Source organism: Ailuropoda melanoleuca, chromosome 8 (genome assembly GCF_002007445.2).
Source record: "Ailuropoda melanoleuca isolate Jingjing chromosome 8, ASM200744v2, whole genome shotgun sequence".
NCBI lineage: Eukaryota > Metazoa > Chordata > Mammalia > Carnivora > Ursidae > Ailuropoda > Ailuropoda melanoleuca.
In genome coordinates this window covers 78,551,067-78,567,326 of record NC_048225.1, presented here as the reverse complement: position 1 = coordinate 78,567,326, position 16,260 = coordinate 78,551,067, and the positions used below count along the sequence as shown (strand labels likewise).

At 41.2% G+C, this 16,260-nt stretch overlaps 1 protein-coding gene and 1 long non-coding RNA gene across 12 annotated transcripts in view; one reads left to right on the top strand and one right to left on the bottom strand.

Annotated features, from left to right (window-relative positions):
• The window catches only part of RABGAP1L (RAB GTPase activating protein 1 like), a 741,419-nt gene continuing 725,159 nt past the window's right edge, over nucleotides 1-16,260 (bottom strand). For 9 of the 11 annotated variants that reach the window (XM_034667692.1, XM_034667693.1, XM_034667695.1 and 6 more), the window contains 4 exons: nucleotides 14,352-14,435; nucleotides 10,653-10,724; nucleotides 6,116-6,313; nucleotides 1-5,125 (listed from right to left, as the gene is read on the bottom strand). In XM_034667692.1, coding sequence (XP_034523583.1) covers nucleotides 4,973-5,125; nucleotides 6,116-6,313; nucleotides 10,653-10,724; nucleotides 14,352-14,435 — 507 coding nt within the window. In that variant the 3' untranslated portion in view covers nucleotides 1-4,972. Of the gene's footprint in view, nucleotides 5,126-6,115; nucleotides 6,314-6,916; nucleotides 10,507-10,652; nucleotides 10,725-14,351; nucleotides 14,436-16,260 lie in introns of those variants that run through there. The other 2 variants (XM_002928040.4, XM_034667694.1) reach the window with 2 other exon arrangements.
• Nucleotides 5,121-6,121, top strand: LOC117803545. Its single transcript, XR_004627500.1, has 3 exons — nucleotides 5,121-5,538; nucleotides 5,793-5,853; nucleotides 5,946-6,121. It is a non-coding gene; the product is annotated as an uncharacterized LOC117803545 (long non-coding RNA).

Here is a 16,260-nt window from a genome sequence, read left to right as displayed (position 1 = left end):
TTCTTGGTTGAATTTGTTTATTTCACAAGGCTTCATTCACACATGAAAACAAGATACTAATCCAAGTTCATAACTGTTATAAAAGTAAACATTTGTTGGGACAATGTACAATAAATTGCACTTTTCATAACAAGCATTACATTTACACTGATAGCATGTACTATACATAATACATGGAATTATGGAAACATCTAATTGGTCAGTGTTTACAGAGGCTGCTCACTCATGTTTCTTTTGTAGTCAGCACTGTTTGGGCCAATCAACTCCTTTATTCTAGAGCCTGTTTTCTTTAGAGAAGTCACGGACAAAAATCATAGAATTCACAAAAATAAATGGTACAGAATTTCTACTACCTCCTCAGCAAGGGAAAGGCAGGAGTTGAAAGAAGGGAAGTGATGCTGATTGAGAAACTTCTTCCTTCACTTGAACTGAAGATCCATACATTATGCAAAATACCAAAAATGGAGAAATTGCTGAAAAAGGCTATATTGGGTCATCTTGGATTCTGGGACCATCTCCAGCTTTATTCTTGTGCTTTCATGACACCAGTCTTGATGCATTTATATACTTATAATTAAGTTGCCTATATTTTATTCCATATATAATATATAGTTATTAAAATTACATTTTAACGGCAAAGATTTTACATAGTAACTTATTGCCAATGAAAAAGGAAAGTAACTTAAAATGTTTATTTTCTACTTAATGATTCTCTTTTCTTAAAGTTTTCAGAATACTACTAATGAAAAACTAAGGATGGAGGTGGGGAGAATGGGACATGTTGATGAAGATGTTTTTATAACAGGTAACAAATTCATTCAGAGATACGCTTGACATGTAGTCTTTCAGATGGAAGCCGGGAAGGGGACACCTGACTGGAGTCACTCAGCCACTTGTAAACATCTGCCCTTCTCGTTACAACTCATGAGCCTCGTCTGCTGAGGTGTGGCCCACGTGGAAGCACTCATTTTGGTAACTTTTGAGAGAGAAGGAAATTCCTAAAATGAAGGGCTTTGCCTGTGTTACATGGAAGTTGCTAGAAGAGAGGAAGGCTGTTCTAGTTCCGTGTGGCATCAGCAGGGCAACCAGAGGGAAAGACAGTTTTGTATCTGGGAGTAGGAAACACAGGCCACTGAACTCTCGTTTGGCTGTGTGTGTATTCAGTGGCGTGGCGCCTGGCTGTACAGGAGGCAGGGATCCTCTATGAAAAATTCTACCAGTCATGCACATACATAAGTAGGACAGCGTTCAAATCAAACCACAGCGTTTATCCTTTCTCTCATTTACTTGTAACTGAAGCAAGAAAATCAGCTATCTTAAGAGTTGGGATTTTTTTTAAAGAGTAAGTTCTATAACAGAATCCTCTTGCTAAGTAAGTAAAAAGCATTCTTTCCCAGAGAGAGAAAACAAACAAGGTATCTAATTTTTTTAAAGCTCCCTTTTCCCTTCAAGGGATCCTGAAATCAGACAACTACCTTAGAATCGTTAGTGGGTTGATTTCAGCTAAAGAAAACTTATCCCTGACATTAGTTCCTCGTGCGGGCCTCGTCCTCAGTAACTGAGCAGCTCCTTTCAGGATCTCTCATCTCATGCCCTGAACTGTGCCTGCACTTGTTTTTCTCACTTTCGCTGGGAAATAAAGCCACTAGTTATTAACTGAAAAATAGTTTAAGAAAATGGAGTAGGGGTTTGAGAAGAATAAATATTAACAAACGGTACAGAAGAATGAAATTTTTGGAAAAAAAAGAAACAAGATAAATATTATTATTAACTATTCTCAACATCAGTACAAAGACTGCTTTTGTACTTTACTTTAGAATTTAAGAAAGCCAACGAAGAAATTACGAACTGAATAGCTGGGAGAGGGAAAGAAAGAGAGTGGTTGTTTGGAAAGAGAGGCCAGAGGCCTATATGATATTCCTATCAGCGTTTTGATAGGCACTCATACACAGAACATTAGGTAACTGAGAATTTCTTTGCATTAAATTATATGTAACTGAATATAACCAAATTGTGCCATGGCTCAGGGTGGGAAGCCAGCAAACATATGTACTGCAAAATTCAGCTGGGTTTTTTTCAGCTTCAAAGAATGTGTTAAACAAGAGTCTCAAGATATAAAAGCTAATGAACTGAATTATCAAATTGAAGTTCATTCCTTTCATTTATCCTGTAGAATTTAATGAAAAGAGAAATCATCACTCTTCAGAATGCTGCAAGTGTTGGATTTATGGAAAAATGTATTATACAACATATCCTAGGAAAAGATGAAAAACAATCTAGAATATTTGGAAATTTCCTAGATGTCTGGGCTGATTGATGTCTTTCTAAAAGAAATTCAAGAGCAGAGTAGCAATTTTCAAATATATTTCAAAATAAGTGAAATTAAAACTAATAGTTACTTAATATGGGGAAGGCTCTAGTTTTCAGACAATACACGGAGAAAGACATATGGCTTGGGGTGGTGCTATTATATTGAAGGAAAAATCCTATTATGCATCAAATTTTGAATTTTCTTTCTATCTAGTATTGCTACTGACCCAAAGGCATTGCAGTGAGGAACAGTTTAGACTCACGGTACCAGTACACATACGATATGGAACTGGAGAAGAAAAAAATCTACAGATTGCCATTAAAATATTTTGAAAGAGTTAAGAGAAAATGCAAAAGACAGATTACACATTTGGAATGTATGTACCTGGTGATTTTGTTTAAAGAAAAATAAATGTAAGGGGCTCTGGAACTGAGCCAGGTGTACACGTGAGGACTGGACTTACAGCCATTCTATTTCTCCCTCAACTACCACGTAAGGAAAATTATGCAACTTAGGCATTCTGTGGAATGTGCTGACTTTTGGAAGTTAAAAAGAGCTCTGTACAGTAAAACTATGAGATTCACAAAACACAAAAGAACATCTTTAATTTAGCTGGCCATTTGATAAGGCAACTTGTACAAGGTTTCTTGGAATCAAAGCATAAAGTACCAGCAAAGCTAAAAAATTATACTAAATGATTTACAGAAACAAGTACCAAGATGCAATTTTCTAGCCATTATATTTTACGACAACAAAAAAAGAGATTACCTTTTCTAAATCACCAAGTAGGGAATATCAGAGTCAACACAGACACTCAGAATGCTGGATTATTTTCCTTTTTGGTATCAGGAAGTGAATATTATAATGAAAGACGACAGGACAAAACACAATTCTGTAAGAAAAGTATTATTTGATGAGTGTAACAAAGGATAACATCCATTCAGTTTTATGGGTGTAGATGATAAAATAAACACTTACCAATGAAGGCAACTTAACTTTTTAGAGTTTAATGATCATTTTGGAGGAAAGGATCTACTGTGAGCAACTTATACTGCATGATCCTGGAGTTGAGATGGCTCCTATTTAATTTTTACTTCCAAGAATGTGTAACTTTTAATTGCAACATATGGCACGGATGAGAATCACTCTGGCTACAGAGTTTAAGATCCTTTGCAAAGAATTATGTTCAACAATGAAGCGAAGGATGAGTATCAATAAATGTTATTGTACATAGCTGATGGTAGTTTGGTTGGCGTAAGGACCAGAGCCTCCAAACTAGCTTAGAAAATGGGAAAATTCGTTTTGCTGTTACCAAAGGATTTCCTGCAAGGACTATATATATATATATATATATAGGCATGTTAAATATAATTGAAAAAAACTATTTCCACCAACTTTTAAACAATAGCTTTACCTTTCCATGAGATATGTATTTCTATAAAGATTTTATATTCAATCAAAATATTTTGATTCATTTGCATCTCCAATTCATTTTGCACCTCTTCATTTGCACCAATTCATTTGCATCTCTTCATCTGGGGTACCAAGGGCACATTTTTAGGGAGATGCAGAAATCAGTAAAAGCTGTCTAACAGTAAACTAAGATGATGTGAAGCTGACCTTTATTTCCCATTTCATAACTTTAAAAAGGTAGAGTATATTAGTGTTTACTTAGCAAATATATGAAAACATTAAATGAAATACTCTGTCCCTGGTTCTCTATTTCATTTGAAGCACAATGGCTGAACTTGGGCCTTTCTAGGCTTCTCCAGTAACGGTTCCCTAAAGCTACAACTCGCAATAGCCACTCTGACTTCACGTTTGCTGGAAGTCACAACTGTGTTCACACGTAGGAATCGGCAATTCCCGTGTAGAGTTTCTCAAAAGGACCTGTTAGAATACTAGGGCCAAATGATTCATCTTATCCTGCATTTATCAAAATCTCTGTTCCTTTCCTCTAGGGTGTTTTCTCAATAGTCTATCTTATTCCATGGTTCTTGGCACTTCACTTCCAGATATACCCAACAGAAAATGAAAATAAACTCATTCTTTTTGGGGGGACTGTTCAATCCCAGGTTTAGTCTTTGGACAGGATTATCGTTTTCCAGGGAGTCATTTTCAGGAAGAAACCTGACAGTTGTTATGAATGGTCCCACAGTGTGCTTTATCTGAATAAATCCTGAAAAGATAAGAGGTTTAGATTTCAATCTTTTTTTTTCTTTTTTTCTTTCTTTTTTTTTTTTTTTTTTTTTTTTTTTTGTGTGACTAATATCATCCTATCACCTCAACCTTGGAATAAAAGACATCTCCATTTTTATGTAAGTTAAAAGTAATTATGAATAATTAGTTCTAAATAAAAAGGATTTAGTTCTGAATTACTTATTTCCAACTAAACATCAGGCATATAAAATAATGGGTAATACTATGATGGAACTGAACACGGCCTTCCATGAAGAAGTTCAAAAGCAGGTATTCAACATAACTCAGGTCAGTTTAAATAACATCCCTTTGCAAAGTGTCAAACGAGAAAGAGTGAGAGCTACTGAGAATCCTGGCTTGCTTTCTGGCCTCCTCTACTTTCCTGCAAAGGGATACCGGGAGACTCCTCCTGGGTTTCTGTCCCTTTGATCGTTGTGCTCTTCTGCTTGGGTGAGGCTGGAACTATGTGCTCTCCTTAGGTGGCTGGGTGGCCAGCGGTGGCTGCAGTGGCTGGGTGCCCGTGGCCGTTTTGATAGAGTTCAGGGTTTTGCTAAACCAAGAGTTTTTTGCAGCTTGGATTTCATTCATAAGGGCTCCTCTCTGATGTTCAAGTTCCTAATTAAGAAAAGAAAATCATCTGAGTTATAAAAGTGTTTTCTCTCTGCCCAAAAAACCCAAAGTATAGCTTTTTGGAATCCCCAGGTCTGTATAGCCATAGCTGTCCTCCCACAAAACCCACGAGAGATTTAACTGGCTTCTTAATGCAAGAAAACTATTTAGACTAAAAGAGTTACCACTGAAAGTCAGAATCTGGATTCCTCTGAACAGTGAAATGAAACCTCATTTTATCTTTTCTTCCCCTTGCTTAGGTTACAACACGTTTGAAACAACAGACAGACATATGGATGGACTGAACTTCTACTGATGATGTAAGCATGAATGAGTTCTATTCCAAACACACAGCCTTCGTCCCTGAGAACATCCCAGGTCCAGCACAGAAGCCGTTAAGGGTCGCTGACATGGCCCAGGTTAGAAACATGGCGGGTTACGGCGGTGGGTAAGGACCTTGGGAAAAAGGAAATGGGGAACAGTCCACCAGAAGCCAGGACTGTTTTTCTAATTATGTTATCTTCTGATATGGACAGAGATTTTGGGGGAAAGGGATTTGGTAAAGTCAGGTAAAGAGGAAGGAGAAAAAGCTCCAAAGGTGAAGAATGGGTGTTAGCCACTGTTCACCTGTCAGGGCAAGGACAACAGAGAAGGCCTGGCCTCTCATTCTCAGGATCAGCTACCACAGTGGCTGAAGTTCAGTGAGAAGGTACCTCGGCTAGAGAACTCTCAGGGTAAGTACACAAGCATATGCTTACGTTCTCACAGGGTATCATTTTAATTATTACATTTGCATTTAAATCTATGTGTTTATGTCACCGTGTAGAAATAATGCTGTAAAATGTGACTACGGACGATGCATCAGTGAGCAAAGAATGTATTCATCATGTGTGGAAACATCTTCGGTGCTGAGCTGTTTGGGCGGATTCCAAGGGACGAGAATGTGTCGAGAGCACGGGCTGTTTCTCTTCTGTGAGCTCGTTGCCGGTCACTGACCTGGATTTTGCACTTGGCCTCCACCAGCTGCAGTTTGGTCTGCGCCAACTCCAGCTCCATCTCCCTCAGCTGCTTCTTCAGGGAGTCCTTCTCATCATCCAGGTCCACCCCCGGCTCCTCCCTGCTGACAGCCACGGGCTTCAGAGCACCCTCTTTGCTGAAAATGTCGCTGCAGTGTTTACAGGCCATCATTTTACCCTGAAAGAGCCAAAGAGAGAACCCACATCAAACGACTTCATGGCAGAAGTAACTTCCTGAAACAAGAGGACATGATTCCCATGTAGACACTGCTTGTGGTCCTCAAAGGCAGGCCCACTTCTGAAGGTAATTACTTTTCTTGTGCTGCAACCAAAATGGTTTTAGCACAAAACCCAACTGTGCAAGTTAGCTGCTCCTTGTCTCTTAAAGTGTCTCTAGAGAGACCTGCAAATGGAAAATGTTAGTGTGGATATTAGCATCTCTGTGAAACCTGTTCTAGAAATTCTGTGCTGCCATTCATCTTTCCAGAGCCCCATGCCATAGGCTCTCCATGCAGTGTCTTCTGAATCCTAGAGTTACTGTAAGACATGTACTCTTCTCATCCCCACTGTAAGTGGAGAAACCAGAGTTTAAGTAGCTCGCCCACAGTCGACTGAGAAAGGTCATCGTGACTAACCCAAATCTATGCTTGTAACAGAGTTTATGTCGTTTGGTTCAGCTTTAAGCAAAGAGGATCATTACCGTTCAAGGTGATGAATGTAACTCTGCCTCATGCCTGGCCTGCCAATCAGGTGCACAGCACTGAACAGCAGCAGCTCCTCAAGATGGCGGTGCTATTGTTTTCCTAAAATATCTCCCAAACTAGTTTAGAGCTAAAAGATATTACAGAGTATTTCTATTTTAATGTACTACTACATATTATAATATGTCCATAACCGAAACTATACTCCTCTCTTCACACACACACACACACACACACACACACACACACACACACACCCCAACTCTGGGGTCATCTTTTCTTTACCTTCCCCCTCATTCTGTATTCAGCTGGTCATTAACTTATTATTTCTCTGACATGTCCAAGCTCTCCTCATCCCAGGCCTGAATTCCTAGAAGTCACCTTCTCAGCCCCCCGATGGCTTTTTTAAAATGTTTTTTTAATTAACATATAACGTCTTATTGGTTTCAGGGGTACAGGTCTATGATTCATCAGTCTTACAGAATACCCAGTGCTCATTACAACACATACCCTGATTGCTTTCTTATCCCATCCTTCATGCACTCTTCAGATTCCTCCCTGATTAATATTCATTAGACACTTAAAAGATATCCTGTGACTCTCTCCAGAACCTATACAAACAATTAGCGCACTACTGGCACTAAATAGGCACACAGCACGTATTTGTTGTATATATTTATTGTTGACTAAATAAAATGTTAAAGTGGTGGCTTTTGATCTGGGTCTTAAGTGATTACAAGCTTACCCGGCTGGGTAAGCAGTTCTGTTAGGCTGAACCATCTGCAGGAACAGACTCCCTGAGGAAGGAGGACCTTTCAGCAGGGGGAACACTGTGTGCGAAGACACTGGCCCTTAAGAGAACTGCAGGGCATCTGAGGGGCTCCAGCAGAGCAGAAATGGCACAGCAGTGAGAGGCAGGAAGGGACAAGGGTTCTCCATGGCTCTGTTATAAAGCTTCTCAAATGTAAGGCTATCGAATCCCGATTTCATCCTATAGAAAATGCATTCACTTACACCCTGTGCTCCACGTTGGAGTGCGAGCAGTGAGCCTCATGAGGCTGCAGCCTGGCCGGCGTGCTGAAGAGCAGAGGTGTGTGGAGGCTCCAGCTTCCCAGCCCGCATCCCTCTCCCCGTCTTCCTTACCAACAGAACTCTGATTTTATTTGGGCTGGCAGTTTGCCCAGTTAAAAGGCGCCATTTCCCAGATTCCCCTGAAGCTAAGCGAGGCCGTGAAATTCAGTCCTGACAGGCCAGCAAGGTGAGGAATGGAGCTTTAAGGAAGGCTACTTAGAGCTCACCCAGTTGGAGGTGGGCCCTTGTACCCTCGCATCTCCTTCTGGCCTAAAATTCTACCCTGGAAGGTGAGTGTGATGGAGGCCACTCCAGCTGACAGGTTTGACTCTCAGGTGACCTTGAGGATGGAAGCCTGTGCTGAGGGTTGGGGTCACCGATAACTGATGAGCATGGATTGCTGATAAAACCAAGGATCTTTCTAGCCCTAGACTTTTTTTTATTTACATGAGATAATCAACATCTTTTGTGCTTAAACCATTGTTATTTTGGGTTTCCTCTATGTGGCCAATCTTATTCTAAATTGATACACAGAGTGAGAGGGAATGCTCATTCTGATTCTAACATGGAGGATTACCTGCAGGGGGAATGGTAGTATGGGGGGATGGAAACATCAGGAGCTACAGCATCGTGCCAAACAAGAAAAGGCAGCAGCACTGGGGCAAGAGGCTGCAGGACAGTACAGTGACTGAGGGTATGGAGGGTAGGGTCTCACTCCCTGAGTTCAAATCCCGGCCTGACTGCTTACTGTGACCTTGAGATCATGAATGACCTGTTTTGGTGATCACCATCAGTAAAAACAAGATCCAATAAATCATTAAAAGGAAGAAATGTAATAGGGACGCCTGGGTGGCTCAGTCAGTTAAGCATCTGCCTTCAGCTCAGGTCGTGATCCTGGGGTCATGGGATGGAGCCCCGCGTCGGGCTCCCTGCTCAGTGGGGAGTCTGCTTCTCCCTCTGCCTCTGCTGCCCCCTCTGCTTGTACTCTCTCTCTCTCGTCAAATAAATAAATAAAATATTTTAAAAAAGAAGAAGATAGTGTCTACCTTCTCAGGAAGTTGGGAGGGTTAATGGATAATTCTTGAAAAAGTACGCACAGTAAGTGTTTAGTCGGTGTTAGTTGTTCTTTATTCAGCTGAAACAAGTTCACATTCCTCTGCCTGAATATCACGGCCTTTCATAGACAACCCTACCTCCTTATCCAGTATTTCTCTCTACTCCTTAATACACACGTGAAGCACATCAGTCTCCTTAATGAGATTCATTCTGATTTCTGGGTCTTCACTCACAGCGTCTTCCAGAATGTCCTTTTTAAATCCTTCTAGCAGAATTCCACCCCTCCTGCTTCAGTCCAGCCTCCTCCACAAAGTCATCTTTGGTCTGTAGTTCTTAACGATTTTGCTTTCTCTATGACCCTGCTTGTCAGTGTCATCCAACTCTGTGCTGACTTACATGCTTTTGAACTATTCCCTAAACGTTTCACATGCATATGTATAACTTGCTCCTGCAGGAAAATTCTAAACTTTTTGTTATGTATAATTTCTGTAAAACAACAGGAGTCTAATAGCTGCGCCCAGTTAAATGCTCCATAAAGCCCCCGAGTGATCCATATACATCCATTTCATTTAATTTCAGGATAGTTAACCCTTTTATGCCAAGGCGCCCCATCAACTGAGTGTCAGTCAGTATAAAAAAAATTTTAAAAAGGATGATAAAGGCTAAGGGGGAAAAAGGTAAAGGCAGACCAGAGAGAGAAGACATAAACCCAACATTTTAGCAGGTTTGGGCAGGGAGACGACCAACATCATAGTCACTAATGACCTCAGACTGTTTCAGAACGTGAAATAAGAAAAAGCCACTTGGAATACAAAGTCAGAACACAGTTCATATTTTCAGTTCCCATGTCTCAGATTCTCAAGCTATAAACTTATAAAAATATGTGTTGATTGCGTGCCAACCACTAAGCTAAGCACTTTATATATGTTGTCTTATTTAATCTTCAAAATAACCCGCCGAGGCAGGTAATGTTGTCTCTATTGCACTGGATACAAAAAACAGCTTGGAGAGGTAAGTAACTTGTGCAGGTCGTTCAGTTACATGCCAACGTGCCTAGAATGCATTTACCCACTAGCATCACACTCCCGAGGGGAACTCCGGCGGGTTCCCATCATGCGGGCCCCCAGCGGCCCGGCCAACACTGCGGCTTCAAACACCAACGCCTCTGCTTTCCCGTTGCTGTTTCTATGGAAGAAGAGATCGCTTTTCTCGCAGAAGCAACAAACGGAGTTTTACCACCAGGGGGCAGCATATAAATAAAGGCTACAGTTTTCTTTAAAAACAACCCTCTAGAAAACCGGTGGAGAGCAATGGAACGATCCTCCTCGGTCGCACCCCGAAGCCACATCCACTCAGGCACAGTCGGGATGCTGAGGGCTCCCAGGCGTCCGCCGTCCAAGAAGGCTCGGGGGCCTCTTGTGACAAGGCTCAACTCCTACCACCTGCCTCCGATGACCTCTGAGATCGACGGGAACACCACCTTTCCTCGGGCAGGGAAGAGGCTCACACCTGGGTCAGAGTCAGATTCTGCTCGCCACTGTTCCTAGGAGGGGCAGGGTGGGTGTGACGTCATAACCTGTCCTGCCTGGGGGGCGTCCTCACGCACTGGGATCTTCCTATCAGGTACTGACGGGAGACTGGGTGCTTTCGGAAGAAACCATCCCACAGAGCTATTTCACGCCTCCTCACCTTTACCACTTCCAGCTCCTCCTTGCTGGCTGCTTGCTGTGTCTCCAGTCTGGTACTTAACTGGGAACAGATCTGAAGAAAAGAAAGGAGTGTCTTTACTAGAAAACAGAACAGTTCTTATGTGCACATCAGTGTATCAACTCATGCATTGCTCTGGCTTCTCTGACGCTAGAAGAGATTTTGCAAAAGAACAGCCCTGCAAATGCTATCAGTGCACAGCAACAGAGCCTGACAGTGTTCCCTGCAATAAAGCATATTTTGATCTTAATTAGTAGAAAAACACAGGGTAATCTGATTTCTGTCACTAGACTTTGTGACTATTTCCAGTGAATTCCTGTCCTATTTTGGAATCTACAGAATCTTTGCTGAGTATCCACTTTGTGCAAAGTACCATTCTGGAAGCCCGATGAAAAGAATTCTGGACCAGAAACTTCTCCTTGTGGACAGCTACTGAGAGAGTCTCTGTTTTCAATGACCTAAAGTTTCATTAAGAAGTGGCAGAGGGGATAAAACAGAGTTAAAATGATCAGAAAATAATGAAGGCTAAAATTCTGATCACCTGGTTTGGAAACATGGCGTGAAATGACAAGCCTGGGATCCAGCTCTAGTACTTTCCAGCAGTGTGTCCTTGGGCGAATGCACTAACATTTCTGAGCTTCAGTTCCCTCATAAATACATAGTGCTGTGCTGTGACAATCAATGGGGGAAAAAATGTATGCAAAGGATTCAATATGGCACCTGGCCTATAATAAGTGCTCATTAAAGAGAATCTCATTATTGATTCTGAAATAAGGTGCTAACAAGTACTAGAAGCAGGTAGAAATAAGTGCTTTCAAAGCCAAAACCAACCAACCAACCAAACAAAACCATTTACTTAAAATACTAGATGTTCAAATTCTTTGAGTGCCATACGGATCTTTTATTTTTGAAAAGTGGAATAAAAAAAGTTAGGGGATGTCAAATTTTAAAATGCAATTTGAACAAAAAACATAAAAGATCTACCTCTATTATCAAAACATACTTAGAAAAAGATTTTTATTTATTTGAGAGAGAGAGAGAGCATGAGCGGGGGCAAGGGCAGAGGGAGAGGAAGAAGCATTGACTCCCCACTGAGCTGGGGGGTGGGGGGGGACGGATGGGACTACAACTCTGTATCCCAGGACTCTGGGATCATGACCTGAGCTGAAGGCAGATGTCCCTCAAAACAGACATTTGAAAAAAAAAACAAAAACCCAAAAACCCAGGGGTGCCTGGGTGGCTCGGTTGGCTTGGCCTCTGCCTTCAGCTCAGGTCATGCTCTCCAGGTCCTGGGATGGAGCCCCATATCAGGCTCCCTGCTCAGTGGGGAGTCTGCTTCTGCTTCTCCCTCTCCCTCTGCCCCCCCTGCTTGTGCTCCCTCTCCCTTTCTATCAAATAAATAAATAAATAAATTAAATAAATAAATAAATAAAATCTTTAAAAAGAAAAAATCCCAATCTATTAAAAAATGGCTCTAGAGACCAGGGCCTGCTTGTAGAGTTGTTTCCAATTTCTCCAGATCCAAGCCTGGAAATAATGAATAGGACTGTGTTGACTGATGTGAAAAAGAAGCAATCTCCCTAGTAATTTTGGCAAACCATATACCCTTTCAAATAACCCCAAAGATTCCAAAATAAAGCCAATCATAGCCAATTCCAACTACAGAATGCATTTGGATTATGTTTTATATCCTAATTATCTTCAGACAGATGGGCCCGTTGCCTTTTACATTACTGGTAGTGCCTGCCAGATAATACTCAAGAACAGTCCCAAGGATTACTATTTTGAAGAGTGCTGCATATGGCGGCCACCCATGGCCTAATGTGGTGATTGAAAAAAACCCATTTGCAGAGATGGCAAGTTCCACAGCACAAGGTCTTTAATATTCCTTAGATGGGTTAATGTTAAGCCATCCCTTCTAGTTACCCAAATGGAAAATCTCAGGATCACCTTCAGTGTTTTCCCTTGTCCAGCAAAAATTGACTATATTGTGTGTCTTCCTCATCTCCATTTTCATTACTACTTATTTTAGTGCAGGGCCCTCCATTTTCTCACCTGGACTCTGCTGTTAGCCTCTTACTGGTCTGTATCTTTGCCTGTGGGTCTCTCCACTTGGTGCCACATTTCTCGCTGGGATAGATCAGTGCCAACAATATGTCCCTGATTGTGCCACTTTCCTGCTCAAACATTCCTGCTGTAAACAGAATAAAATCCAAACTCCTCCGTCTAACCCGAAGGCCCTCCCTGAACTGGGACCCAACTCACTTTTGTTCTTTTCTGTACTCGAAACTCTTGACAAACAAAACTATTTCTGTTCACTAAGCTACCTCCACACCTTTGCATGTGCTGTTCCTCTTTTCCCCATTTCTATCTTCCTTCTCTGCCTCCACATACCCAAATCTCGCCTGGCCTCTGAAGCACAGTTCAAATCACCCCACCTCCAGGAAGGCTTTCATTTCCCAGGGCCAGTAAGCTCCCTTTCCTCTTATTTGTGCACAGGTAGTATCTCCCCATTACAAGATCAGCTTCTAAAGGAGAAAAACTGAATTAATCTTTTACTCCCCCAAAGAACCAAGCCTCTCAGATAGCAGGTATTAAATAAATGCATACTGATTACCATCAGAGAGAGTAAGACAGCTCTGTAGCCTTATCTCTAAGCAATCTTCCATGAAGGAGAAAAATCCTTCTGAGAAGATGTTCACAATATATGAAGTGAACCAGTTGCAAAAATTAGCATAAACAATATAAATGACATTTTTATTTATACAGCAACAGCGCATATTCAGTATATTACGGTGACTATTTCTAGTTGGCAAGGTTAAGCGGGGGTGGGGGTGGTGTTTTCTTTGTGCTTTTCTACATTTTCTTAATTTTCCATGAGGAACATAAATTTTATTTATAAGCAGCACATTTTAAAAAAGAATAGGAATCAGACTTCAAACTCCTACATGAAGCAGACACCCCAGGGATGTTCTTAGAATAAGCAGGTGACACATGGTGCCTTGATTAATTCTGGAAAGCTGGAACTGCAGCAGTCCATTCAAGGGTTTCTCAGCAATGCATCCAGCATGAGCAGTAGAGACAAGACGATACTACTCAAGCTGGAATGAGGCCCTTCTGGGAGCACTCTGGTGATGGGGCCAGGAACATCCTCAAGGAGAGCAAACCTTCCACTAAGAGATCAAAGGTTCCCAACAGAAGGTTTCCTGGTGGCCTTGGCCATCGTTGCATAAGGCCACAGAGCCACCTGGGAAAAAGAGCTCCCACATTCTATACTGTGACAGCAAAGGACACACTGATTCCCCAGATACTGTCGTTTGATACCATCACTAAACTTTAGTCCTTGCCAAAGAGGCAAATATTACTAGTGAGGTCTCCTGGAAATGTGCTTCTGAGGAGGGCAGACAGGATCCCAATGGTAACCATCAACTTTCCTGTTCCTCTGAATCTACCAAACATCGTAAACAGCCAACAGCTCGTTTCGCTCAGTTACACCTCCCATGTTATCAGCAAGCATGTCCAATCACTGTTTATTTCAGAGGAGAGAGGAAGCCACCAAATTTAATGAAGGTGTACAATCATTGTTCTGTAAACTCTAAAGACAAAAATGTTTCTTTTCCCCAAAGAAAAACAATACAAGTAATCACTTTTATAGCAACGCAAACCACAGTGGCACGGTACCTGCTTATACTCAGCAATGATAGCTGTGGTCTTCTTTATCTCGTACTCTGCCTTCTCCAGCTGCTTCCGGAAGACTTCTTTTAGCTAGAGAGACAGAGAATGAGAAACACCGAGCCTCAATCGAAAGCCTAATTTCCACAAACACCTATATTCAGATCGGCCTGATTCGGTTAAGACCAATGTAAACAACTACAACTACATAAATTTTCCGCACTGAAGCTGTATCTCGAGCTTTCGAAAAGCCCGATCATCTCCAGAGATGCAGACATCTTTCTTTCTCTCCTGCAACGTATAAGACATATGAGCTTATACATTATACATTATACAAGTGCATATCCTTACCACCAACTTTATAAATATATTGTTAAATAAATAAATTCAGAAGCTATTTTATTTCTTCTTCTTTTTCTTTTTGTTTTAGATTTTTAAGGAATCTCTACATACAATGTGGGGCTCGAACTCACAACCCTGAGATCAACAGTCACATGCTCCCCCGTCTGAGCCAGCCGGGTGCCCGGAAGCTATCTTTATTCTTATGAGAGTCTAAAAAACCCCAAAACACCCAGGCCCTGTTGTGTGTACTCTGACTGCTGTATAATCAGTAAGTGAAGAAGCATTCTCAGCCTTTCTGTTCACAGCCCTGATCTGTCACTGCTGGTGCCTTTCTGAAGGTGGGAGCAAGAAGCTCTCGAGACTGGAGTCAGAAAAAGTTGGAGGAAGATAAGAGCTTTGGAGGTCAGGAGATTCAAGGACTGAACAGTGACTTTAGAAGAAGCCAGCATGACACATCATGCAAGTACTTCTTACAGTCACAGAAATGCTAAACCAAGAACGCCAAGCTGAAAAACACACTTATTTTTGTAGCCCAGCAACTCTGGGATTCTAGGTATCAAGGAAGGTAAGGCAGTAATTGCTCAGGTGCCAGAAGATGAGGAAAGAATTCAGTTCTTCCAAGTCGTTGACCGAACAAGCACACACAAAACTACTCTGGTTAATCTTAAAGTACATAATCAGAATAAACTGAATTCTGCTTTGCAGCACCCCAAATTATAAATGGGGTATATGCTATATTTGCTAATTCACAAATGACTGTGGTTTATCACTGGACTCCTTATCCTTAGAAGCTTTCCGAATTTCTTCATATTTGCCATGTTCTTAAACTCTAAAAGCAACTTACAGGTTATATTGATTCAAAGTTAGTTGTTTATATTAGTCTCTATTCTCTATCTTACGTAATTTATGGATGCAAATCACACCTTTCTCCTCTCCTATGATAAGACGCCACAGACTTCAGGACAAACTTAGAAAGCTGAGAGGCTTTGAGCAAGTGTCACTTAATTTCTCTAAACCATGGTTTCCTTATCTGGCAAATGAAGAGAATAATCCCTGTCTCACGAAGGTACCATAATGATTAAAACAGGATATAGGGACATATGCAAATACACGCACGCACACACATACACATAAAGGGAGGGAAGAAGCATGGGATAAATTAATTAAGTTGCTAACAGCTTCATTCTTTACCTAAAGTACTGAATTGGGTCCCAAAAAGGCAGGAGGTAAAGAAAAACACAAAACCCATCAAAAGGCCTAGCTCGAACTGGATTATCAGTTACTAAAACAATTTAACTATGTTAAAAAAAATACCAAACAAACCCACAAAACAGCCTACGCTAAATGCCAAGAGTCATTTCATAATTTTCCAATTAAAAAAAAAATCATGGAACGCTTTTTATTAACCCTGGGAGGTGCTAAATGATACATCCCTTCATTAGTAACTTCAGCGGACTTTTTTCTGCTTGGATACAAGTCTTTGAAATGCTTTGTGTTCTGTTTTATATTTAGTACTTTCGATGTCTTGGAAAGAAACTCATTAAAATAAATGAGTGAGTCATGCCTGGCTGGGACT